Source organism: Monodelphis domestica, chromosome 2 (genome assembly GCF_027887165.1).
Source record: "Monodelphis domestica isolate mMonDom1 chromosome 2, mMonDom1.pri, whole genome shotgun sequence".
Lineage (NCBI taxonomy): Eukaryota > Metazoa > Chordata > Mammalia > Didelphimorphia > Didelphidae > Monodelphis > Monodelphis domestica.
Genome location: NC_077228.1, coordinates 467361696 through 467389420, shown reverse-complemented (window position 1 = coordinate 467389420; position 27725 = coordinate 467361696). Strand labels below are relative to the sequence as shown.

The following is a 27725-nucleotide window of genomic DNA, read 5'->3' as shown; positions in this document are numbered from 1 at the left end:
ATATATGATATTTATACATAGTAGCTAGAAGGTAAATTTAGGGGGGAAAAAGGCCCTAACAGTTAGGAGTTGGGACAGGGATTGGGAAAAGTGGCCTGGAAAAAGTTGGATTTGGGCTGAGTTTTAATGGAAGTTTCAGAAGATTCACTTAAATTCTGCATGTCTCCCATTTCTTCATCTAAAATTTGAAGGTTAGACTAAATAATCTCCAAGTTTCCTTCCAACTCCAAAGTTCTTTGACTAAGCAAATTTTATAGTTTGAATATAGATCATTTTCCTATTGTCATCAATCTACCATTTATCCGTGGTAGAATAAGGAATGTCTGAAGTCTCTTGACTCTTAGTCCCACAGACCAGTTCTACATCTCTAGCACTAACCCTTTCTTGAGGTTCAGACCTCTACCTTCAATTGCCTACTGTAAATTTCACAGAAATTTAGAAAGACAGGTTTCCTAGTTTATTACAAAACTGCACCAGAATCTCTTCCACAATATCATTAACAAGTAAGTAGTCTTTTGGCTCCATTAAAGGAAAACATACTATCTCCTTTATTCTCTTAGTGTAGCCTAATATTAGATTAGACATTGTAGCTGCCATGTCACACCACTGATTCAAGTTGACTTTGAAGTCTACAAAAATCCCCAAATCTTTTTCACAGGAACTATTGTCTTGACATCCTGTACTAGGGAAGGATTTTTTGAACCAATAAGTAGGATCCCAAGTTTAGGTATTCCTATTTAATTTCATTTTAATCATTTGTTTTAGTCAGTCAAAAGCTATTATTCATCAGTTAACCCTCCTAGCTTTTTATTTTTTGCAGATTTAGTAGACATACGATCTATGCTTCCATTTATATCATTGCTAAAATTTTTGAACAACATAGAGCCAAAGAGAATTCCACCAGCCCCCTGAGCTACCTTTACTCTAAGCCACAAGGCAAAGAAATGTATGATTTTAAATATAAAGATGATAATTCCTTTATTGAAAATTAGTGAATGCTATTTGAGTAGGTCTGAATGTACCCATTTATTCCTCATTGTCCACAAGGATAGTATAAGACATTTTGTCAAATGCTTTGATAAAATACAGAAATACTAGAACCAAAGCATTCTCCTGATCTAATAGTCTATAACTGTCAAAATAACTATCAAAATGAAAACAAGTTTAATCTTAATGATCACCACTTCTTTCTAAATACTTCTTTAATAATACATCTTTCAATTTTGCAAATTTTGTGACAATCTATTGGTCTTGATTTCCATTCAATGATTCCAATCAATGGTCTTGATTTCCATTTGTGTGTCCTTATCAACATATTAAGCTAAAAATGTTTAAACTAAACTCATATTTCCTCAATTAGCAGTCTCCTCCTTTTGACTTTCAAGCATCCAAACTTAAAAACTTTGGTGTTATCTTTAAGCCTTCCAGGCTCAATTTTTCTCTCATCCAAAGTTCTACGAATTAAAACAAAAAAAATTTAAGCCCTTATCTTATGTCTTAGAATTGATAGTAAGTACTAAGTATCAATTCCAAGGCAGAAGAGCAGTAAAGGGGCAGGCAATTGGGGTTAAGTGATTTGCCACGGGTCAGACAGTTAGGAAGTGTCTGAAGCCAGATTTGAACCCAGGAGCTCGTCTTCCCCAGATTGGCTCTGTATCCCCTGAGCCACCTCTTAAAAGTCCCTTCAAAAGAATTTAAACTAGAAGGCAGGGGGAATTTCCTTTTCAAATGTGTTCTCAAGTACCCAGCCCAACAACTATTATACAATAGATACTCAAAAAAATGTTTGTTGATTAATTGGTTGATAAGCAGTGTGTACAGATGCCCTCTTCCCCTAAAATTTCTCCCTCCCTAATTGGAGAACATGGAGGATAAAGACCAGATCCTCAATTTTAAATGGATGCCCTTGCCAATTATCTTTTCACTTTTCATAGGGCTACTACATTCCTTTGGACTTTACCATACTCCTTTGTCTCCCCTTGTTGCCTCCCACTTTTCAGATTCTTTTTATATGTTGTCTTCTCCTATTAGATTTTGAGTTCCTTTTTATCCTAAGTACTTAAATGACACATGTAGGTACTTAATAAATGTTCCTTGACTAACTGACTAATGAGGAAAACAACTAGACTCAGAAACCCTCCATCAAGTGATTTTAAAGCAATTTAACTTTTCCCTGAATCTAAAGAAGTTATTATTTAGCCTTTAGGTAGAAAAGGAATAGTTGACCTTAATAAAGAAAACAAGCACACACAGCAGGGAGAGTGTAAAAATATGCAGGTAACATTAGTGAAAGGCCCTTGGAATACTGTAACAGATAAAGTACTAGTCTGGGAGTCAGGAAGACCTATGTTCAAAAGCTGCTTCAGACATTCACTATATGTGTAACCCTCAGTGTTTCAATTCCCTCACCTGTAATATAGAAAGAGTGTAAAATAGAAAGTCAAAATACCCACCTTCTCTAGTACTGTTCGTTTAACTGAGATAATATACATCAAAAACTCTGGGTAGAGCTTTTATAAATGCCTGTAGTCATAGTAGTAATGTTATATAAATATTATAATCATCATATTTAAAGTCATACATTTCTTTGTCTCATGACTTAGAGCAGAATAGTCCATGGTGCTAAGTGTAAAGTATGCTAGAAATGGACTTCCTTTAAGGACTGGCTTAGCTAAAAATTGAGAGACTCATTATCTTCAGAGTAATGAATGTTCTGCCTACAGCAACTCATGAAGGCTGAGTTATTCTCTGCATTGGTGCTAGGAGTACCCACACAATCACAGATCTTTGGAATAATGGGGTAAGAGTAGGTCGACAGAGGACTTGAACTGCTCCTACAGTTTCCCCCTTCCTCTCATGCTTCTTAAGTCATGATTAGTCATATAAACAAACCTCACAGAAGAGTATGGCAAGAAATGATAAAACCAACCATGTATTTGTGAATATCCACTAAGAATAAAGACAAAAATTTCATATTGGAAAGAACCTCAGAAGCCATCTAGTCTAATCCTTCCTAGACTATGAAAGCCCCAACAAATGTTGTACCATTCTCTCTTTTGTCATACATTCAAACACATAACAGTGTGTCTGCCTTTGAATCTTGGAAGCAAGAGCCAAAAAACAGCTTAAACTAACAATAAAATTATTTCCATTTCTTAACAGACTTTCCTTTTACATTTCCTGATACTTTAAATAAACATATACTGAACACTAAGATTCTCAAAAATAGCTCATTTTATCTGGGGTCATCGGACTAGTTTGGAAAGTATTTAATGACTATAGCATAATGGACAAAGGTTTAGTCTTAAGAGTTAGGAAGACCCACAGTCACATAACTAAGAAGTATCTGAAGTCAAATTTGAACCCAAATCCTGGTGCTTTATCCACTGTACTACCTAGCTGCTGCCACCATGTACTCTTTAATCTAATGACACTGGCTTCCTTACTGTCCCTCACACAATTCATTCTTATTTCCCAATTCTTGGTACATTCACTGGCTCTCCTCCTATTCCTAGAATTCTCTTTCATCATCTCTGCCTCCTAGCTTCCTTCAAGTTCCAAATTCAAATCCTACCTTCTACACAAGACTTCTCTCATTCCCCTTCATGCTAATGTCTTCCTTTGTTTGACTATCTCCAGTTTATCTCTTACACAGCCTGTTTGTATATAGTCATTTGCAGGTTGTCTCCCCCATTAGACTGTGAGCTCTTTGAAAGCAGTTACTGTCATTTGCCTTTCTTTGTATCCCCAATTATTTAAATATATGGCTTGGAACATAGTAGGTACTTAAGAAATGCTTGTTGACTATCAAAATTATGGCTCAATATAAACTTTAGGTTCAAATGTTCAAAACTGTTAGAATCTCTCAGTTAAATAATAGCATTCAATTTAAGGAGATGTCATGACAAGAAGAGATGGGGGGGGGGGGAACCATAGCAACATCAAAAAACCAAAGACAAATAGAAAGGAATGATTATCAAGTCTTAATGATTAAATATTAATACTTCAAGTGAGGATAGACTGACAGTATTCAAAATGAGAAATAACGGAAAACCCTATCTATTCAAACAGGAAAAGTTAAGAAGTACTACGAGAAACTGAAGACTGTTTAAAATAATATAGTGAAATAACAACTGAAATTTATGGGCTTTTTACTTCAATCTGCAAATATCTCAGTTAGAAATAACTATGTGAGGGGACAGCTGGGTGGCTCAGTGGACTGAGAGCCAGGCTTAGAGACGGGAGGTCCTAAATTCAAATCTGGTCTCAGACACTTCCCATTTGTGTGACCCTGGGCAAGTCACTTGACCCCCATGGCCTAGCCCTTACCACTCTTTTCTGCCTGGAGCCAATACACAGTATTAACTCCAAGACAGAAGGTAAGGGTTAAGAAAAAAGAAAGAACATGTTCTGACTTTGGTGGCACAATGCCTCTAATTCTAGTTGCACCAAGGAAGCTCAGAGGCAATGGGCTCTGCCAAGCAAGTGTTTGTACTAAATTCGACATCAATAAGCATCCTAAACAAGAGTCTTCCTGTTGCTTAAGAAGAAATTGATTAGTTTAGGTCAGAAATGGGACAATTAAAAGCTCCCAAGCTCATCAGTAGGATAATCATCCCTGTGAGTAGACAGTATCTGAACTTCCAGCCTGGGCATAAGTAAAGACAAAGTTTTAAAAAGAAACAAAATAGAGATAACTATGTAGGACTAGATTTCCAATGGAGAAGGAAGGAACATGTGTTAAAGATCCCCTAGCCATTTAGCAGCTGTTTGCTGATATGACAATATTCTAATGCTAAAGTTTATATGATAAAGGCCTCATTTCTCAAATCTATCAGGAACTGAGCTATTCCTCAATTGATAGTCAAAGGATAGGCAGTTTTCTGAAGAAGAAATCAAAGCTATAAAGAGTTACATGAAAAAATTTTCTAAATCACTTATTTTAAGAAATGCAAATTCAAACACAACTCTGAGATATCTCATAACTATCACATTGGTTAACATGGCAGAAAACAAAAATGACAAATACTATAGGAGATGTGGTAAAAATAGGTCACTAAATGCATTGTTGGTACAGTTGTGAACTAGTCCAACCATTCTGGAGAACAATTTGGAACTAAACCAAAATGGCTACCAAACTGTGTATACTCTTTGTCCCAACAATACCGCTACTAGGTTTCTATCCCAAAGAGATAGAAGAAAAAAAGAAAAGGACTGTTTTATATGAACTGATACAAGTGAAGTAAGCAGAACCAGGGCGGAATTGTACACAATAGCAGTAATATTGTAAGAAGTATCAACTGTGATACTTAGCTCCCTCTGATCAAGACAATGACCCAAGAAAATTCCAAAGGACCCAGGATGAAAAATGCTATCTACCTCTAGAGAGAGAACTGATGAACTGAGTACAAATTGAAGTATACTTTTAAAACTTTCATTTTCTTGGGATGTGTGTGTATGTCTGCCTGTCTTTTGCAAAATGGCTAAAATGGAAATGTTTTGCATCACTTCACATGTATAATTAATTTCATATAGCTTGTCATTGCATGGGATGGAGGAGGGGCAAAAGGAGCAAGACAAGGGGAAAAGAATTTAGAACTCAAAAAATTTTAAATGAATGTTAAAGTTTTACATGTAAATGGGAAGTGTTAAATAAATATATTAAACTGGAAAAATATTCTAATGCTAAAATGTAGCAATGTATGTCTGATTGAACTCCTACTCTAGTTCACAGTTTAAATTTTTTTAATTTAATATTTTTAGACAATAAGAGTACTTTACCATGTTCCTATCAGATTTTGTAGTAATAGACACTTTCTCCAAGGAAAGCAGTCTTCAAAACTATAACTCAAGATCAAAATAAAACTGGGCCCTTACCATAATGCCAGTCCAGAAAATTTAATACTGATTTAAATGTGAATGAATAACAGGGATAAACAATTTAATTAATTCCTATGATCAAACATCAAGTATTGAGTAATTATCTATTATACATAAAACATATACAGATATTTCCAATTCACCTGTACCTATCTTTTACATAATTATTTGTTGTCCCCTCTATTAATTATGAACTCATTGAAAGCAGGAATTGTCTTTTGTCCTCTTTGAATTCCTAATGGTTAGCATATTGCCTGGCACATAGAAGACATTAAATAAATTGACTAACTGACTCAAAATATTTTAAGGATAGATGAAAGCATGAGAAAAACACATAAGAGGAAGAAAGGAGTAGGCATGAGGTAGGTGGGACAGGGAAGCCTAGAATAATAGAATGACTGTAATACAGGATTCATATATTAGAGAATGGTGGAGACAAAATCTATATATTTGATGGTGAATCTGGAAGTATTTTTCTTTATGAATTAAAGTGTCAGAGGTTCAGAGAAGATAACAGCAACAACAATTTAAAAAAAAACAGCTAGGCTAGTAGCTAGGTAACAAAAGAATGTTTGAGTCATAAGTAACCTTAGTCATTTTCTAGTCTAACTACTTCATTTAACAGATAAGAGCTGAAGTCTAACTGGGTTAGATGATTTGCCCAAGAAGATACTAATAGTGAATTACAGACCAGAACTCAACCTAAGGTCTTCCAAATCCAGTGATTTTAAATCAAGGCGATTAGAATATGGAAGAAAGAAGAAATCTGAGAAACACTAGAGAAGCAGAACTGAAATTATATGAAATCTCCCTGATAATGTAATGCTCTGAAAGACGTACAGTCTAAATAATGTACAGTCAACATTAAGAATTGTTTTAATGAGGCCACATCCAAACTAGAGAAGAATCTGGTAAATAACAGCAACAACCAGCATTTATCCAGCCCTTGAAAATTAATAAAGTGCTCTGCATCCATTATCTTGTTTGAGTCTCACATGAACCTGTGAAGTGGGTACTACAATTATTATAATCTGTGTTTTGTAGATAAGAAAACTGAAGCTGCTGGATTATGTCATTTGCCCAAGAGGAAGAATCAGAGGTAGTAATGAATCCCAAAGACCTAAGCAAACCAAAAGATCTTCTTGTTCCCTAGCCTGGTAGCATGGATAAGAGACCTGAAATTTGATGGGCCATATGAATGATTATAAAAACCACATGGACCAACAGGTTTAGATCAAAGAATCATAGGTTTAGAATTAAGAGGGACCTCAGAACAAATCAAGTCAAATCATCTTAATTTACAGATAAGGAAACTGAGGCACTGAATGGTTACATTTGAAATCATGCCTTCCTGTGAGTTCAGAGTTCTATCTATTGTTTCATGCTGGTACCTTACTTCTCAGTACTATAAGATTCTAAACCCAGAAAATGAAGGCAACGACAGTCACAAATCCAGTCTCTAAAAAATTGCGTTTGTTTGTTATAATTTTTGTTATCAGCATTAAAGGGATTTTCTTAATCTCTTCCTCTGTCTCTTTAAGAAGCAGAAGAAGGGGATTTCTAGGTAGAGCAGAGCTGACAGAAGTCAGTGTGCCAGAGCTGGATTCTGTTACTCCTACCATTTAATCCTTATATCAGATGAATAGTGATGCATAAATCTGGTATTTAAAAAAACCCTAATATTGTGGTATAATGGAAAGTGTTGGATCTGGTGTCAGGAAGATTTGGGTTCAAATTTAGCTTCTGACATTTCTTCACAATTCCCACTTGTCAGAGTTGTTGAGAAGATCAAATGAGATAATGGATGTAACACACCTAGCAAACTTTAAAGTGCTACATAAATGTCTACTTAGTATCATTATTGTTATAAATAACTGTATTATGATAAAATGTAATAACATGAAACATTTTATAACAAAATGTTAAAGATATTAAAATGATGTAATCACTATTAATCATGATTGTTACAGTTTGGATCTATCGCATATTTATTTTTCTATTTCTGATAAATAGCATGAATGTCAGCTCATTACTAAACCATAGGTAGCTCAGTTGCTAAAAAAGTAGCAAACAAGGAACAAACTTAAATTTAGGATTCCTAATAAGCATGTCTAGGGAGGGGGCAAGGTATTTTTTTTTTAAGTTTCATGGCCTTTGGAAACTAGGTATTTAATTGTTTCATTAACTGAAGCATAAAAACTCACACAATTTGAATATAAAAATAATATAAAAATTCTAATCTAGAAAATTTAAACACATGACAAAACTCTTGTTGAATTTTTTTCCTCTCTGAAAATTTTGCCCACTCATTTCCTTAACTAAAAAAGTTCTCCAATTAGCAGGGGAAAAAAATCAGTCTGTTGACACAAATGAAATTATTTAGAATGAGATTATTACTACAAGAAATCAAGAGCAAGAAAGGGATCGATCTTTTTTTTTTAAAGATGGAAATAAAGTTTGACAGTTGCCCTGTTTTTGTCAAAACCATGCATTCTTCATTGTTGCTTCTTGTCAGGTATGCTAAAAATCTTTAATGACAGAATAAGTGGGGTTGTTTTTACATGTATAGTTTTTTTCTGGCAGTTCCATAAAGTGACAAGTATAGTTTTTCAAAGAAAAACATTAACTGTAGTTTTTAAAAGCATACGGTTTCTTCTAGACTCCAATAGCAATTCTTTTTAAATCAATTTTTAAAAATTTATTAAGCACCTACTATGTTCTAGGCACTATACTAGGCAGCATTATTCCCAAGAGGGCTTACCACATTTCCATCTATGACTCTCTTCTTCCAATTCAGCTATCATTAAGGCTAGCATTATTAGAAAAAATGAAAGATGAACCATTTTACTTGCTACAATAAAGAAACTAGCTTAGGCAACCAACATAAATTTCACATTCAAATTTACTCCACATAAATGGGAATTTCCATGTGAATTCAGGCTTTTTGTCAGCAACCCACTGGGGTCAAAATGCCCAGCCATTGTTGGTAGCAGGCTTTCCAAGAAATGACAAAAGAGGACAAGGCTTATTCTTTCTTTATTGGAGGCAGAAAGAAAAAGAGGGAAGAAAACTGTGTCGTGCTGGACAATTCTATATAGAAATGATTTCCTTTAAAATGAGATGACAAATTTAAGAGGGAGAAAGTTAGTTTGGCAAGGAGCTGCCCACACAGACTATTATTTTAAATTCAGTTATTGGAAAACTCTTCCACTCCAGAGGATGGCTGAGTAGGAGAGAGGAAAAGAAATAAAGAGGTATGGAGTAAGACAAAAATGTTATATAAAATCATCAGGGGGAAAAAGCAATAATCAGGTAAAGGAAGACGTTTAAAATTTCAAGGATGTCCAGGAGCAAGGAGAAAGACTGAAGCTTAAATAACCAGTTCCTTTATATCTTAAAAATGTGACTTTTCTGCTCTTTCTAATCTCCTTGAGACATATACATATTCATTTATGTGTGACACCTAATCCCAAAATGAATAAAAGTCTGTAGAAGTTAAGAACAATTGTCATGATTGTTGTTCAGTAAGTTCTGTTGTGTCCCACTTTTTCCGTGACCTCATCTTGGGGGTTTTTCTTGTCAAAGATACTGGAGTAGTTTGCCATTCATTTCCTTCTCCAGTTCATTTTACAGAAAACTGAGGCAAACAGAGCTAAGTGATTTGCCAGGATCACACAGCTAGTAAGTATCTGAGGCCAGGAAGATGAATCTCCTTGATTCCAAGCCCAGGGCTCTTTTCACTATACCATCTAGCTGCCCTTAAGAACAATTAGCAAATCATAGTTTTGTTTATAATTCTATGAAGCAAAACAATTAGCTTGAATAAAAAGTATGTTAATTACAAGCACCCAAATGTGAAAATATTTACTTAGATGCCCAGTTGTGAAATATACTACTTGTGAACGAACATACTTATAAGAAATCAAACACATGATTATTTACATCAAAAAACCCATCTACATAGGTTTGCATAGTGTTGATTCAGATGTTTTATAGAGTGTGATCAGTAACATCAACATATCTTGTCTTATCTATTATGCCTACTTGTCTCATCCATCCATCCATCCCCTCTAATCAAAACTACAATTTGATTTTGAGGATTTGGCTAAAGTACCCTAGAAGAAGAGTTTGAAATTATAGGATTGATCCTTCTTGAGAGTATTTGAATTTTAAGAGAATAGCTTCATAAGGCAAAAGCATCTCTAATTATGAAAGCCCTTCCTTACAGATGAGTCTTTTGAAGGCAGAGACACAAGGCAGGGGAAAGGCAGGAGCCAAACAGATTTCTTTTCTTCTTCCAGGATGGCAAGATCACTACTTTGCAAGGGAGCCCATGTCATGCTGCATCCTGAATTGTTACAAAGTCCTGTGTGTAAATTGCCCACTTCCTTTTTTTCAACAATTACTTTGATTGTTAACACTATAAAAACCTACTCTAAGGTCTTTGGAGAAACATGGGATGGACATTTTTTTTCTTTAAAATAGATATTTACATAACTAGATATGAGATAAACTGTGTTAGCATTTTTTTTTTATCTATCAAAATGGAAAATGTAGGTAAAAGACCTCTTCAGATTAGGTTTACCTATTTTTTTAAACCCTTACATTCTGTCTCAGCAACAACTCTAAGACAGAAGGGCAAGGAGTAGACAAACAGGATTAAGGTGCTTGGCCAGGGTCACACAACTAGGAAGTATCTAAGGTCAAATTTGAACCCAGCTCCTCCTAACTCTAGGCCTGGCATTCTATTACCTGTCCTGGTGTGCTTCTTACCTGTCCCATAGGTTGACCTATTTTAATAGGTCTATCAATGCCTTAGACTTGTAGCTTACTTGTGAGCTGAAAAGATTAAAGTCCTACTTAAATTTATTATTTCATCTGTATCCACAAATCAGCAAAATGCAAATGGAATAACAAACAAAAATTGATTAAGGAACTTGTTCCAGCTACATAACAAGAGTAGAATAAGAACTTGATCAATCCCTTATTCATGACAGAATGGAACACCCTTATATTTACTGGTCACGTTATCTTGTGGTATTCTTCTCTAATGCTTCTTGACCAGGCTCTGAATTTACTTAGTTGTATTGCCAGAAACAAGTCATTTAGGCTCACCTAAGGTTCATTTTCCTCAGATATAAAATCAGAAGGTGAAAATATGACTTCAAGGATGTGTTTAATCAGTTTAAGGTCTATGATTCTAGTTTGCATGTAATTTCCTGAATGTTAACTAATATAAAAGACTTTGAAGACAAAACATACATGCAGGACAAATTCAAAATTTTCATCAACCAACAATTCAGAAACATTTTCCACATAACCCAATTCACACTAAGCTGGGTCACACATTTCAAAGTATGGCATGATGTAGGTTTCTGGGAAAAAATACTAATCATTGGCTACATTTTAAATGAAAATGGTTTTTTTAGGCACACATTTATATCATGAAAGATATAACTTTTTCACTATAACTTAATGTGACAAATCACACTTCTAAGATTGGCACCATATAATCTAAATGATTAAAAAAAACCCTAAAAGTAATTTAAATAAGTTTTGCTTTTGAAATAAATTAAGATATTAAGTTTGCTTCCCTTCTATGAGCGACAGCTAAAAAAGAATGAAAAAAGAAGAAAAACCCGGTTGAAATTTGGCATTTACTAAAAGAAGAGGAGCAGGCAGAATTTATGTGTTAAGACAGTTTCAAAAAAGGGGGAAGGAATCAGAAAGCTTCTTTGACACTAGTAAATTTCTTTGGTGGTAGCTTTGGCTGAGAAGGCAAGGCACAGAAGTTTCTTTCGGGGTTCTGACCAAGAGTTGGTGACTGCGAACTTACAGGGATGGAACGGCTCAGGAATCTTGATGAAGAAGCAGAGAGGCCAGTGTAAGGTCGGAAGATGTACTCATCTGCCTTGGCGCTGTGTAGGGTGGCGTGGCTGTTCAGGGTGCTGCCAGCACTGGTGCTCCGGTTGTACTGGTTGTTGTTGAGCTCATGGTAATTTCTGGCAGGTGACTGTGAGCTGCCATTCAAGTGGTTGGAGAAATGGTTGACTGTATAACCTGTCCTAGTGGGCGGTGTGGCCTTTTTGCTCTCTGAATCATCTGTTGCAGCATGCAGGTTCCCTAGAGAACTGGCTAGTCGAGTATTTATGGAAAAGCTGAACAGAAACACATGTGGGGGGGGAGGGAAAAACATACACAATGCATATCCATGTAAAGAATTCATGATTTTAAGACATATATTTAAGACACTAAGGGAAAGTGATGAGGACAATTCTGATAAACATAAATGATGATCGAACAATTCCTTTGTCTCTCTTGATGATGCTGTTATATGTTGTTTATGCATGGACTTAAACTTCTGCTGCCAAAAATAATTATTTAAGGCATAAGAAGCTAGGTTAAATGTTTTGAATCAGGATCTCGAAATAAAACATCTGGGGTCCTTTATGTTCCAGGGCACGAATTAAATGAAAATGACTTTCTTAGAAGAAACAACAGGTTTAGTATGTAACATTTAACTTAATGTACAGTTATTCAATTTAAAGCCTATATCAATGGTCACTGACAAATTTAGGTTCCAACCACATATATCATGTGCATTATAAAATAAGAAGTGAAAAGACTATTATCCTATTTCATATTAACAGATTAGAAATTCACAGGGGCTGCCAAAGTTTGAGGATGACTACTATAATGGGGGGGGAGATTACACAGTAGGCCTTTACACAAAGTTCTGCTCTGTAGTCTTGTACCCAATTTAATGCTGGCAGAGAGACAGAACAAAACTTTTCAAATATCTCTTAATAATACTCGTGCCCCCATTACCTCTTCCCACCTTCAAGCCATCAATACAGTATACCCAACAACAGAAACCAGTTCTACCCCACACCTTACATTTGCCACCCCCCTTCTCAGAGGCTCCATATGTTGGCTTCTGGAGTCGCAGTTATTTTCACAACACTGGCTAGGACTGAAACAATTTCTCACTCTGACTCCAAGAAAGATAAAGTACCTTAAAGGAAAAGAAGAGAGGAAAACATACCTTCTTGTGCTGGAGCCTGAGGAGCATGAACTTCTATTTATTCTCTTGGCAGAGGCTGATGGGGACAATATCCCCTTGGAGGGCTTCAAAGGAGATATGCTGCCTTGTGAAGTGCTCACTCTTTGGAAAGAGGTGAGGAAGAGCACCATTATATTTTATTCATTTCAAAAATATTCAACAACTTTTAAAACACAGAGAAGAAAAAAAATCTCAACTAGGTAAAGCCAATAATAAAGGTCATGTACACCAAACACACAGAAGGAACCCATGACTGAAATGTGACCCAGGGACCTAATAATTATAATGGCTTAGCATTATTTAAATTATTAGACATTATTAATGTCTATTATTAGACATTATTAAAATGTCTTTGGCTAACACAAAGTTTTCAGATGGATTTTTGATACTGCTCACAACTAGAGAAAAAAATGTGAATAGGAAAATACTGCTCATTTCCTCCTTAAAATGAAAAGACAGAAAATATTAAAGAGGGAAAAAATCCATAAGCAGAAAGTGGCTGTTCATATTTTTTTTTCCATTTTGGAGCAATAGATAAAAGAAAATTAAAAAGAAACCAATCTCAGGAAAATATTTGACTTAAGAAACTCTAAATATGTAAAAACAGTCCTCCAGCTAGTCAGAGAAAAGCAGTGACCTTGGGAAAGTCATTTATAAACTGATAAGATTATGTTAGTTCTCTAAGGTCCCTTATGGTTATGAAATTCAATGATTATCCTCTTAATGTCTAGATATATACAGTAATGCTATATCTAAGTATGTATCATAATGAAATAAATGGAGATTTAAAATAAAAATGAGTTTGGGATGGCAATATGGGATAGTGGAAAAAGCATGCATTTTAGAGTCATAGGACTGGGGTTCACTGATACTAACTACCTGTGTGATATCAGGAAAGTCAACTAACCTCTCTGGGCTTTAGTCTTCTACTCTAGAAAATGAGGGAGTTGGATGGATTGCCTTTCTGTCCCTTCTAGCTATAGATCCTAAACTATGATATTCTGAAGTATCTTTTACACTGAGGACATCAAATTGGAAAACTCCAAATTCATGTGCTATTATTTTAATTTTTAAAAACATCCAATTCAGAAAACGTTCCAAAAGATTATAGTTATAGACTATCCAGAAACCTGACTTTATCATTAGTACCTGTGAGGCTGTGACATTGATCTGGAGTGTAGTCTCACATCATCCAATCGACTGAAATCAAAAGCAGATGTTTACATATTACTAAAGAGTAAGGAAGTATTGTTTTAATTCCTTATAAAAATATATGATAAAAAAATTAAATGGTATCCTCATGAAGTCATACTAGTGAAAATATTAACTGGCAGAGAGAATCTCCTTTAAACATCTTTTACATAAGAAGTGGGCTTTTTTTAATGCTTGCTTCTTTTTCCATTTTGCTAATGGTCTTTTAAACTGGCTGCTTCTTGAATCCACAAAAAAAAAAAACAAAATAAAAAATAACTGCTATGATTCTCATTTAGAGGATCTTCTAAAACCTTATCCAAAAGAAAGCAAAAAAGAATTCCAAAAAAGATGGTAAAGTGAAAAGTTTAAGCCACGTGCATCTCTCCCTCAAAAATTCCTCAGCAAAGACTTTAAAAGGGTATCAGATGAAGGAATGATCAATCAAACCAAAGGGAAATACCAGTAATCTTCTCCATCCAGGCCAGGACTATTCAGGAAGATGATCTGTGGGCACTGGAGGACCTGAAGCCAGTTCAGTTTCCAATAAATAAGGTCTACTCAGTCCTGGCCTGTTGATGTTGAAGCAAAAGCTATTCAGTTAGGTAACTGTCCAGAGACAGAGATGGGGCAAAGATGTGCTGGGTCTCTCCAAATGGATTGAAGCTAGCATAATCTCCAATACGTGTTATATTGTTGGCTGATCAGTAACACAGAAGGCAACAAAACCAACTACCAAATGAGTCATTGCATAAGGGAAAAGCAAACAAGAGGGAGACTAAGGACCTCAAATAACAAAGGCAAGAGAGAAGAATTTAGGCGAATGGATCCAGTTCCAAAAATGAGTATGGGCACAGCTATCTGATACAGACAATGTTTGTGGAAGAGGACCAGGAAATGGCCACCTCATCTAAAACTGTGGGAGGGCAATAACAATGACATAGCATTCAGACTACAGAGAAGGGTCACAAGATGGGTCTAGCAAGAGGAAAAGAGGGGCAAAACTGTCTGATCCACCTAAAATCCAGAACTTCCAGGTCAAAGAAAATAATACAACAAGAGACTAGAAGGTAAGAATTCAAATGCCAAGGAATCAAAGTCAGGATCATAAGACTATCCTAAAAATAGTATAAGTAAGAAAATATGGGAAGACAATATACCAAAAGGCAAAACAAAAAGGATTAAATGCAAGAATGATTTTATCTGAAAAAAATGGAAATATTACCTTACAGGAGAGTAAAATGAATCTTTAATAGAATAGAGAACTATTAAGTATTCCTGATTAAAAAAATATCAGAAGCTGAGTATAATTACAGAAATATAAACACAAGAGTCAAGAGAAATCTTGACAGGTAAATGTTGTTATTCAGTCATTTTTCAGGCATGTCCAACCCTTCATGACACCATTTTGGGTTTTCTTGGCAAAAAATACTGGAGTGGTTTGCCATTGCCTTCTCCAGGGAGAGTAGAATTAAGAGGGCAAAGCAAAACAAAACCCCAAATGGATCATCAATTGATTACTCAACAAACATTTATTATCTACCATTTCCCAAGCACCATGTTAAATGCCAGAGATACAAAAATAAGCAAGAAAACAGTTCCACCTTCAAAGTGTTTGTTTGTATTCTAAAAATGGAGACCAAATGAACATACATAAATATATAACAATTTAGGGAAGGAATATACTAGCAGATGCAGAGAGGAGATGAGACTGATGAAGCCTTTGTGAGTCTAGTCTGGACCAGAGATTCTGAGAAATGGAGGTGAAGAGGGAGAGCATTCCAGGAATGAGGGATGACCTGGAATGGTTGGTGTCATATGTATAGCTAAGCAAGTAAGGCTAGTCTGCAAAGTACAAGGAAGGGAGTGACATAAAAGTAGACTAAAAAGGTAGGAAAGGGGCAGATTTGGCAAAAAAAATGTGTTTAGACCAGTATTTCATACTAAATGTCACAATAGTGCCACAATAATACCACAAAGCGAATATAAAAGCTAAATATAAAAAGACATATCATCACAAATTAAAAGGTAAGGATATACTATTGACCATTATGGACAGTGGGTAGTTTTCATGAGCAAATAAAGGAGAGAGTAAGTAAAAGAGACAATGATGTGTGAGAATTTATTTTTTAAATACCTTATTATTTTTATATCCATGTACTAGGTTATAAAGGCTTATGTTAGGGAGAATTCCTGAGGCACATCTTGGGACCTGGTTTTCCTTTCAGTCTATAGATTTTTGTATTCTCTTTGTCCTAAGAAATGTGGTCCTTTCACAGACTTGGGCTGACAGGAAAAGTTCTATAATAATACTCTTCCTGTAGATATGCCTCCCCTGTCAGTTTGGGGAAGGGCTGAGGGGTCTGATGGACCACCTCTTAATAAACTATCACCAATTAAAGATGTCTTGGGATAGTCAAGGGAGAGGCTAAATAATGATGTGCATTTGTTTCTGGTCCAGGTCTTTCCATTTGCCTTGTGTTGATCAAGAGAGTCATTTGGCCACAATTGGGATGTCTTGATCATTAATAAATTATTTCAAAATGAAGAAAAACCAATCTCTCAAGATAATTTTAATTTCTATGGTTTGGTCCAAATGGGAGCTTTTCTTCCACAGAGATTCCTTTTCTGATGAATAAAAGATAGAGGAAGTTCATCCCTGTTCCTGATGATGAGATCTTCTTTGGGTAAGAATTATGTCTCATGTATATGATAAATGTATATCTTTTGTGTGTACATGGTAAATGCATAATTTTGTAAGGTCTGTAAGTCTTGGATGTTAGGTGTGTGTGTGAGTTAAATGTATCATTTTGTAAGCACTGAGAACCCTGGAGTTGATACATTGAGAATTCCAGGGTTGATTAACCTAGAATGAGGAGAGATGAAAGTAGTTGTGTGTAGTGATGTATTGGGGTTCTGTGTCAAAATACTTGTTTTTTCGAGAAAAATAGGTTCTTGAGAAGTGGGAGGTCATTCAGAAACTGAAAGGGGACAGGGTACCTGGAAACTTCTGGGTGGAGTAAGTAGGGTCTGTAGAAATCTCTGTGAGTTTTAGGTCTCAAGAAGGTCTCAAGGTCTTGAGAAGCAGAGGAGGTCCTAATTAATTAATTAGTTACAATTGTGTACAACTTTATGGTTTGTTTGTGCGTGTGTGTGTGTGTGTGTGTGTGTGTGTGTGTCTGTCTGTCTGTCTGTCTGTCTGTCTGTCTGTCTGTCTATGAAGTGGGCTAAGAAACTAAAAGAGGGAAGAAGTAAGGTTCAAAGCAGCCATAGTGGCAGTGGAGAGAGAATTTTTTCCTAATGAACAGAAGTTTTTCCTCTCCTGCCTTTGCTAAAGTCAACTTTTTACCTGGCTAGAATGAAAGACTTCAATTGGAATTTTTAAAAAGCTTTGCTTTGGGTTTTGGCAAGCAAAGTCCTATTCTGTTAAGTATATTTTTTCTTTGATTCTTTGTAAAATGTAGAAAAATCTTTGTTTTGTATTTTTATTTGTTCTATAATAAGCAAGTGATTTTTCTTCTTCTTGTGTGTATTTCCAGATAGTGACCAATATCTGGGGATTGCAGAGATTTTAAAAATTAATTAGAAACATAAATAGGTTAGTAAAAAATTTCTCCTAAATTATGATGTGAAAATTTTGGGCAAGTGAATTCCAACATAAATAGAAGTGAAAGTTATGTTAGCAGTCATAAAAGTTAGATTTTATTTGGTTGATAGCTATTTTAGATTGGAGTAATCTTGTTGAAGTGTTTAGGATAAGTCAAACTTGTGTTATTTTAAATTAAAAGCAAGATATTGGGTCAACTTGAATGTGGAGCCAAGTAATGACAAGGCGGGGGAGGGGTCCCCTTTAAAAATTCCAGATTCCACATGAACTAAACTGTGCTTTTTTTTTCTTTAAACCCTTACCTTCCAGTCTTAGAATCAATACTGTGTATTGGTTCCAAGGCAGAAGAGTGATACAGGCTAAGCAATGCGGGTCAAGTGACTTGCCCAGGATCACACAGCTGGGAAGTGTCTGAGGCCAAATTTGAACCTAGGACCTCCTGTCTCTAGGCCTGGCTGTCAATCCACTGAGCTACTCAGCTGCCCACCGAAATGTGCTTCTTAATATGCATTGTGATCTCTACTTTCATGAGTAGGTTTTGGGGTGAACAAAGAGAATGGAGTACAAGCATCTTTTCTGCTCAGCGGCCCTTTCCTCCCCTCCCCACAGGTATGTCAGGTAGAACACACCTTGCTAGTTTTCTAGTTTAGGGAATGGGATTTAAGACTACCATTAAGACAGAGAGCTTTCCAGTGTTGTTTGAAAGGGCAAAAAAAATGACTGACTTTTAAGTAGTGAACAAAATATTAATCTAGTTCTTTTAAGGGAAAAGGAGCTGAAATTTTCAACATGAAAGTTAGTTCTCTTATTGGCTTATAATTATATTGAATCAGAACTCAAAATAAATAATAATAATAATGGCAAACACACCATTTATTTTTTGTGAAATATAATTATTACTTCTTTGTTGGAATTTTGCTTCTTGGATTAGGTAATTTCATACAGAATTTTAAATGTGATAAAGCATTTCTGTATAAGATCATTTGAAATTTTGATAATAATTTTGTTTCATATTTTAAATTCTTAAATACCATTTGTGATAAGGTAGAATTTGATGAATTACTATAAAGATAAATAATGTTTAAAGTTATTTCTCTGATTTGGACATTGTTAAATTATGAACTAAAACTCTTGAAAGAAGTCATATATATTTGGAAAAGTTGTGATGTTACATTCTAATACATTGTTTCAAATTTTCATTTTAATTCTAGTTCTAAATTCTAATTTTTAACATTAAGTTTAATTTTGAAGTTATTTGGTCACTTATGGAAATGATAAATTAATATATTAAAGTTATTGTATCAATTGGATTTTTTAAAAGAAAAAAATTGAATCAATCTTTGTTCTCCTCATTTGCTTAAAATACATAATATCAGTTGAAGCCCTTATTCCTTTTTTCCAATATAACTACTCCTTGACTAGAAGGAGAGTATCAGAGAGGAGATATAATTAAGAATTTATTTATTTTAGAGAACTTTTTCATTGTGAAATATGTAGTTGTTTCTCTATGGTATTCTATTCTCCATATTCTTTATATAGTGTTATTGGATATGTTTGGTAAAGTGTTAAAAGGGAAATTTTAAAATGTCTTCTCATTCAATTATGGCCAAATGACTAAGCAAAAGTTTCATGTTTTAGATATTGAATATTATGTTAGAAATTTCCTTTATTTTCTAATATTTGAGAAAGGCTTTTAGGTTAAGCTTGAAAGATGAATAGTAAATTCCTACTAGATCTTTTTGTTAGGTCTACTTATGAGATTTTATCAGGCCCATCTATCTGCCAGTGTTTTGACACTATATTGTCATACTTAAGCATAAGTTTTTTTTCTCTATTAAAATAAGGAACTATATGAGTTAAATCTCATATAAGTGAATTCTATTTTAGATCATTTGAGAAATCATGTAATTGTATTTTTAACAGCCAGAATATAGTAAAGGTTGCATTTTTGAATCTACTTTTCATTCTGAAAGTCTAGATTATAATTATTCTTATGTAGCATACCCTGATGGCTACTGTGACATAAGGAAAATAGCAATAATCTGATCCTGAGCATGAATTATGATTTTTCTTTGGAAGAGAAGCTTTGGGACTTTTAATGTGTTCCTATTCAAAGCTTTTTGTATTTGAGTCTGACCCTTCATTGCTTTCCAACACTTCCTTAAAGGGTATTGCCCAGTGCTCCTGCAGTCTGAGAACTGAGAACTTGGGAAAGTTGAGGAAGCACCTTGCAAAGACGAAGGTGGAATTTCTTTGACTCAGTTTATGCCATTGTAAATAGGGATGCTTAAATCTTGAATCTGCCTGTGGCACCCTAGAAATGGAAGTGAGACTCTATATGGAGCTCTGCTCTGACTCTTACCTGAAGCCTAACAAAGTATTCTGTACTGGAAAGACCCTACAGGATAATATTCTTTGCAGAATCTCATCCTCTTGAGGGAAGATTTTGAGGGACTGAGAATTAAAACCAGAAAGGATTAAAGTAAATAAAAACAAACAATTAATAAATAATAATAATGGAAATAATGGAAATTAGATAATTGAAGTGAAAGTTTTTTAAGAAAATAGAAATGATCAAATTGATTTTAGATATGTGTCAAGTCTGTATCCAATTGCTTCTAAGGCATTGAACATATTATAATAGCAAGTTGAAAAAAATCTGAGTAAATATCAACTTTGTTCCTTTCAGTCTGTTATAGGCACTTTTCCAAAGCAGGTATTTGGTTCAGACAGAAGTAAAAGACAGCAAAAAGTTTAGGAAATGTGAATTATTTGATACAGAAGTTCATAATTAGCTCTTTTATATTAATAAAATTAGAATCCTAAGATTTGAGTTATCTCTCATCATCTGAAATAACTATTGGCAAAACAAAATTTTGGTGACTATTAAATTGTAGTAAGATCTATTTTTCAAGGAAGTTTAGGTAAAGAAATTATTAGTAACCCTGGACCAGAAAAAAGCAGATGTGTCAGAGGAAGAGCTCCGAAGACCACCATGACTCAAGACAGCAAAGAAGATGACAGCAGTAGTAGATGATCCCAGAAACCAAACTGCTGCATCATGAGACTTTGAGTCCTTGGATATAATGAACTGGACATTTGGGGGGGGGTGGCTCATGCATCCCTTTGATGTCTCTCTCATGTGCCATTACTTTGTTTGTTAGACTCTTATACCAGAAGTGGAGTGTCCCTAAAGGCTCCGTGTCAATGGGTCTGTCAATCATTTTTTGACATCCCGTTGAGAAACAGCCAACAATCATAATTAGGTCTTCCATGTAGTGTATAGTCATCATATTCTAGGTGCTTCACTGGGGAAACTGATGCTCAGTTTCTCCAAGAAGCAGAGGAGGGATTATGAGAATTTATTTTTTATACTATACTATATTTATGCCTGGGTCCTGGATTATAAAGGCTATGATAGGAAGAATTCCTGACCTAGGACTCGGGAACTGGCTCCATTAAGTCTATAGATTTTTGCATTCTTTTTGTCCTGAAGGAATGTGGTCTTTTCACAGACTTGGGCTGACAGGAAAGGTTCTATAATAATTTTCCTATAGCTATACAAATACTCACTGGTAAGTTTGGGGAAGGGCTGAGGGTCTGATGGACTCCTCTTAATTAGCTATCATCAATTAAAGATTTCTTGGGATGGTCAAGGGAGGGGTTGAATAATGAGCTCCCAAAAATATATACATGTACCTGGTCCAAAATTTTTCCATTTATCTTGTGATGATCAAGAAAGTTATTTGAGCACAATTAGGATGTCTTGACCAACCAATTAACTAATTTTAAAATGAAGAAAAATCAGTATCTTGAGATAATTTTAATTGCTATAGTTAATTACATAAAAAATTTTTTTCACAAATAAAATCAATGCCATTAAATTTAAAGATTTCTTTGCATCAAATTTCTCTTATAAATGTTTGATATGTAAGATATGAGAACAGTATGGAAAATGGAGAAAAAAGATGATTTCTAAACAAGGAAAATCTCAAGTCCAACTTCTGCCTCTGCTCCATTCTGGTCATGTGACCCTGGTCAAGTCAGGTAAGGTTCTCAGTGCCCCTGACAGCTCTGTAAGATTGTAGTTGCAAAGAAATATTGAGTTATATGGTACAGGGAATTTCCTCATCTAGGAGTTCCCTGTAACAATAAAATCACAGACCCATTTCCTAGCCTGAGTCTATGAAAGACATACAGGGAACTGATATAAATCTATAGCTCAGAAGATATTGTCCAAGAGATAAAAGACCAAAGAATATGAATGGGCAGTTCTCTACCGAAGAAATCTCAGAATGAATAATCATGTAGTAGTAAGTTACTAATGCTTCATGGGAGAAGTTTTGAATTCAACTGTTTTGGGTCACAGTTTGGTACTTTATCCCCAACTCCACAAAACTCTTTGACCAAGAAGTATCACTACCAGCCACAGAAGATGGAGGGAAAGGGCTGATGTGTAAAAAAAAAAAATGTGGGTAGAATTATGTTTGTTGTCATAAAGAACTGGAAATGAAATGCATGTCCATTAAGGTGTGTGTGTGTGTATAATGGAACATTATCGTGACATAAGAAATTACAGAAAGTGATGAATTCAAAGAAATCTGGAAGACTTGGGGAAGTGAATGGGAAGGGACTAAACATTTATATAGTGTCTACTATGTGCCAATATTGTGCTAAGATTGTGCTAAGTGATTTTTTTAAACAACAATTATTTCATTTGATATTCACAAAAATCCATGAGATAGGTGCTGTTATATCCTCAGTTTACAGATAAGGAAACTGAAGCAAACAGAGATCATGTGACTTTTCCAAGATCAGAGGCTAGCAAGGATGTGACACTGAATTTGAATTTGAGTCTTCCTAAACTCAAGCTCAGCATTCTATCCACTGCATCACCAATTGCCTCAATATTTAAGAAATTATGCAGAGTGAAATGAGGTGGAAGTGGGAGAACAATTTACACAATGATTCCAATGATGTAAAGTAAAACAATTTTAAAAGACTATAAGAAGTTTTAATCAATGAAATGATCAATAATCCTTTCAAAGGACTGATAAAATATTTTGGAAGAATGATTCCCACCTGTTAACAGAGAGAAAATACCTTAAGGTACCAAATGAAACCTACATTTTCAGGCACAACAATGTAAAATTTTGTTTTACTTGACTATACTTATATGTGATAAGAGTGCTTAATTTGGGGGAGGGGAAGAGGGTAGAACTTGGTAGCTAGTGCTAGTGTTTCCAAAAACTGAAGAGAATGTCAATGAAACTTAAAAATAACAAGAAAGCAGAAAGTAGTTTAGTAAGCCCACACAGATGAGCAGGACAATTCTATTTAGGGTTTTTTTTTTAGTATTGTTTTAAATTTACTATACACTTTCTAAAAAGGATATACTGTAGATAATTTATACGTCATTTAATATACAATCTTCTTTTTCTGTCTTTGTAAAATGAAATGCTATTTGTTATTGCTATATTGTCAACTTGTTAAATTGACAAAAAATTTTAAATAAAAAAGACTCAACATGCTAAAAAGATGTAGTCTCATGGGGGAGACTGTTTGTTTTATGGTAAGGTTGGAAAGAAAATAGATTCTCAAGAAAACAAGGCCAATTTTTAAAGTCTAGAAAAATTAAAATATGGGAAAATAAACAACAACAAAACATATCTTGGGGCTTTTAAAGTCAGTTTAATTATAATTTTTCAATTGTGTGTAATTTGGAATTTGTGTTTTATAAGATTATTCACAAAAATGAATAATATAGAAATAAAATAAAATTTTAAATCAATTGATTTGGGTTTTTTTTTTTGCTTTAGCTTTTTGTCCAAAAATATTCATGGCTTAAATATATGAATAACGATATATTTAAGTGCATATACACAACATGTATAATATGTGGGGTCTGACAAAAGCTCAAAGAAAAGAGGATTAGTAAATAGAACATTTACTATAGGTTTCTGTTATTAGTGGAATTTGAAGGTAGAAATTAATTACTGAGTTGCTGAGTGTAGTTTGCCATCCTTATTTAGGAAACTGCCATTACCTTTCCTTTATGTCTCAAATTAACAACAAAGAGTATCTCATAAATCACAGGTGGGATATAATCAAAGGTCAACTTGGATTTGATACCTTTTTCCCAGGTATCAATGACATTTTGATACCAATGACATTTTGAAAGTCATTGTGGTTCCATTGCCACCATTAACATTTGGTGAAGGAATTTTTCTGTTCTTATAGCAGAGATATAATTCATTTGGCAGTCCATAGAAAATATCCATTAATGAATTGATAAGCATTTAATAAGTGCTACTATGTCTAAGGCCCTGTGAGACATTACACATGATGAGGACCAAGACTGAGTAGAGAGAAGATGTTATTATTGTAAGAGATGTGGAGGTAGCAATGACAAAATCTGGCAACAGCATGGAATGAGAAAAAGTGAGGAGTCTAGGCTAATGCTGAGTCTGGGTAACTGGAAGAATGGTGTTCCCCTCACTAGAAATTGGGATATCCATATTAGATAAGGGGTTTGGGGAGGAAAACATAAGTTGTATTTTGTATATGTGTAAGTGGAGATGTACAAAGGGACATCTAGTTTGAAATAATAGCTTCACAACATGATGAATAGGGAAATATGTATTATATGATACCGTGTGTACAACCTGTATCATATTATGAGCCTTCTTGGAAAGAGGAAAGAGGTAGAAGGGAGAGGAGAAATGAAGAATAAGAAATTTTTGGATATAGCTAACATGAGAATTTGTTTCTCTTGGATATTCATATTTATTATAATTTACTACATATTTATAACAAATCACATGTGTTGTATTATCTTACATATTATATATAAAAATAAATAGTATCTCTTAAAAAAAGAGAATACTGGTAGAACACACACACACAAAAGAAAAGAAATAACCAGTTGGAAAATGAATCTGTGTAACTAGAGCTCAGAAGAAATTAGGGACAATTATAAAGATTCAGAAGTCATCTTCATAGAGAAGATAAGAAAACTCATGGGAGAGAAGACCCAAAACAGCACCCTGACATTACCTACAATTGGGGGTATGAATGGATGATAAAACAGGAAAGATGATTTGAGAAATGGTCAGACAGGTATAACAAGAACCAAGAGAGAATAATGTCACCAAATTCAGGGAGCAGAGAGTTTTCAGTATGAGAAGGTATTCAATCATGTCCAATGCTTAAGAGGGCAAAATGGATGCCAAAATCTCCCCTATCCTGAAAAAACCCTCACTAAAATCTAGAAGCCATTCAAATTATCATCCTATATATCTTATATATCTCCTCTATTTCACAGTCAAACTCCCAAAAATAAAGTTATCTATTTTGAGTGTGTTCACTTTCTCTCCCCTTACTCACTTCTTTGCCCTTTACAATCTGGCTGCCATTTTCATCACTCAACTCAAACTCTTAATTGTAAACCTAATGGCATTCTCTCAATCATCCTTCTTCTAACATCTTACCATGTTCTCATCCCAGAAGCTCTCTGCTCCCTAGGTTTCAGTGACATTGCTCTCTCTTCATTCCCATCTCATCTGACCACTTCTCAAGTCTCCTTTGCTGAGCCTTTGGGGATACCTCAAGGGATTATCTTAGATCTTCTAAACCTACTCTCATTCTTTCAATGGGGGACCTCATCATCTTCTGTGGCACTTCTCTCTCTTGGTTCTCCTCCTACCTTTCTGACCACTCCTTCATAGGCATCACTCATGTTATTCCCTTAAGTGGTAGAGTTTGTGACCACTCAGGACAAAAAAATGAAGAACCATTTTGAAAAGATTTATACAATTTCTACCTACATCAACTGCTTCCATTCAGGTGCAAGATATTACTCAGAAGAGTAAATTAAGCTGGGGAGTAATAATAAGGACTAGGTAGGAAACATAGAAGGGCATACTTTTTAATCTTGTTTTAGCAAAATATAGTTATACAAATGTCTTAAGTATAACTATTACCTATAACATGAAAAAGTGAATAAACTCAAGTGAAAATGAAGAATTTGTAACAATTTCCAAAAGAAATTAATTTTGAATTAGATTATTTATAAAGTTCATTTGGAGACAATCAAATACTCTAAATACATAAAGAAATTCATTCTGAATTAAACATTTTGGAAGTCGATCTGATTAACTCACTTAAGTACACTAGATGTTGAAGTGCGAGGCTGTCTCTGATTTTTTAAGGCACGAAGTTTGTCTCCCTGTGTCATGGAGTTTTTAATGTCCAATTCTACATCATCGTCAGTACTCCCCTAGGGAAAAAAAAGTGTAAAATTTGTATCACAATCATATACAGCAACTTTGCTTCTTAAAATGTCCTCACACAATGGTAATGTCCTAAAAATATAATTTGTATCATTGGTATATTAAAAAAGTATCAAATGTAAAGCATCAAATTCAAAAGCAGAGAAATACATAACTAAGTGCACTGGGGAAAAAGTAGAGAAATAGAGTTAAGTATACAGGACTTAGAAGATCTGGCTTGAGGTCTCATTTCTTATATTTTCTTGACTTGGACATGATGACTATGAGATGTCTATAGAACATTCAGTTTAATGTCCTCCTCTGTTGCCTGTCCTTTCTCTTCCATCTTTTGGACATGCCTTTTATAAATCTATGTTCTCTAGCATCTGCATCTATCTCTTTAGACAGCCCCTAGCTCCTCCATTTTCTTCCATAGATTTGTTTTTCTTTATCTCTTAATAATTTCATTCTTGAAAACTAAACATCCATTAATTATAGTAATTTCCTCTGGAGAATTTTAGGCTATGGGATCCTACCTGTCTTTCCCATGAACTATGTGAAATCTGCTTTTTTCAAATCATGAGGGGCAAGTCAGACTATACTCATCTTTCCTTTCTTCTATTAACAAACTCTAGGAAAAGGGTCATTTCCACCCCACTAACCCATTACTCTATGTTCATGAGAGTCAGATATGGAACAGAATTTTGCCTCATTAGTTCATATGTCTTTTGAAAGATAACATCATTAAGGTAATTCAAGAAGTTATTAGTTGCTCTACTTTTAGAGAGGAAGTGTTTCGGCAAATATCCAGATAATTCAAGTCTCCCAGCCAGACTTGTGATTTGTTTCCTGAACACTCCATCTTTTTCTCCTTTTGGACAGATGGTCTACAGTATATGGTGCTGACAATATTAATTTAGTTTCTTCCACTATTGATCTTCAACCAAATGTTCTCTGCTATTTTTATTCCATTTGGTACAATAATTTCCTCATATATTTTCTTAATATACATTATAGAACCCCAATTCCATTTAACACACTTTTATGAACTGTACTATGAAAAGGAATATGTATACAAACAAGATCATGGGCCTATCAAAATATTGAGTACAAGGCTCAAAAGGGCTACAAAAATAAATGATACAAAAAGTCTTCACTTTGAAAGAGCTTATTATACCCTAATGGGTGAGGGAGGTGGCAGAACAAGTATGAAAATATTATCTCACCAGGCAAAATGGAGTAAATACAAAGGGCAGATATTTACGACATGTTAGGAGACACTGAAAGAGGTCCTTACTGTGACTCCAGGGAGCTGAAAGCTGCCTCATAGCAGATATTGTAAATTTGGGTACAGAATGATATACTGTACTGTATAGTGTTTCAGACATGGCAATATGTCCATTGGTTTTATTTGACAATTTTTGTTTGTTACTCAATTGGTTCTATTTGGTTTCTCTTGTTTCTTTTTTTTTTAATTTAGAAATTTTATTACATTTTATTTTTTATCCCTTTTAAACATTATTTTATTTGGTCATTTTCAAACATTATTCATTGGAAACAAAAATCATTTTCTTTTCCTCCCCTCCCCCTCCCACCACCCCTCCCATAGCCGACACGTGATTCCACTGGGTATCACATGTGTCTTTGATTCGAACCCATTTCCATGTTGTTGGTATTTGCATTAGAGTGTTCCTTTAGAGTCTCTCCTCAGTCA

At 34.6% G+C, this 27725-nt stretch overlaps 1 protein-coding gene across 10 annotated transcripts in view; it reads right to left on the bottom strand.

Moving 5' to 3' along the window:
- Window positions 1-27725, bottom strand: part of CDC14A (cell division cycle 14A) — a 300191-nt gene that overhangs the window by 25124 nt on the left and 247342 nt on the right. For 4 of the 10 annotated variants that reach the window (XM_016429048.2, XM_016429047.2, XM_056819139.1 and 1 more), the window contains exons 12-14: window positions 25904-26019; window positions 14093-14143; window positions 12926-13045 (exon numbers count right to left, since the gene is read on the bottom strand). In XM_016429048.2, the coding sequence (XP_016284534.1) occupies window positions 12926-13045; window positions 14093-14143; window positions 25904-26019 (287 nt within the window). Of the gene's footprint in view, window positions 1-11523; window positions 12039-12925; window positions 13046-14092; window positions 14144-25903; window positions 26020-27725 lie in introns of those variants that run through there. The other 6 variants (XM_056819136.1, XM_016429046.2, XM_056819137.1 and 3 more) reach the window with 2 other exon arrangements.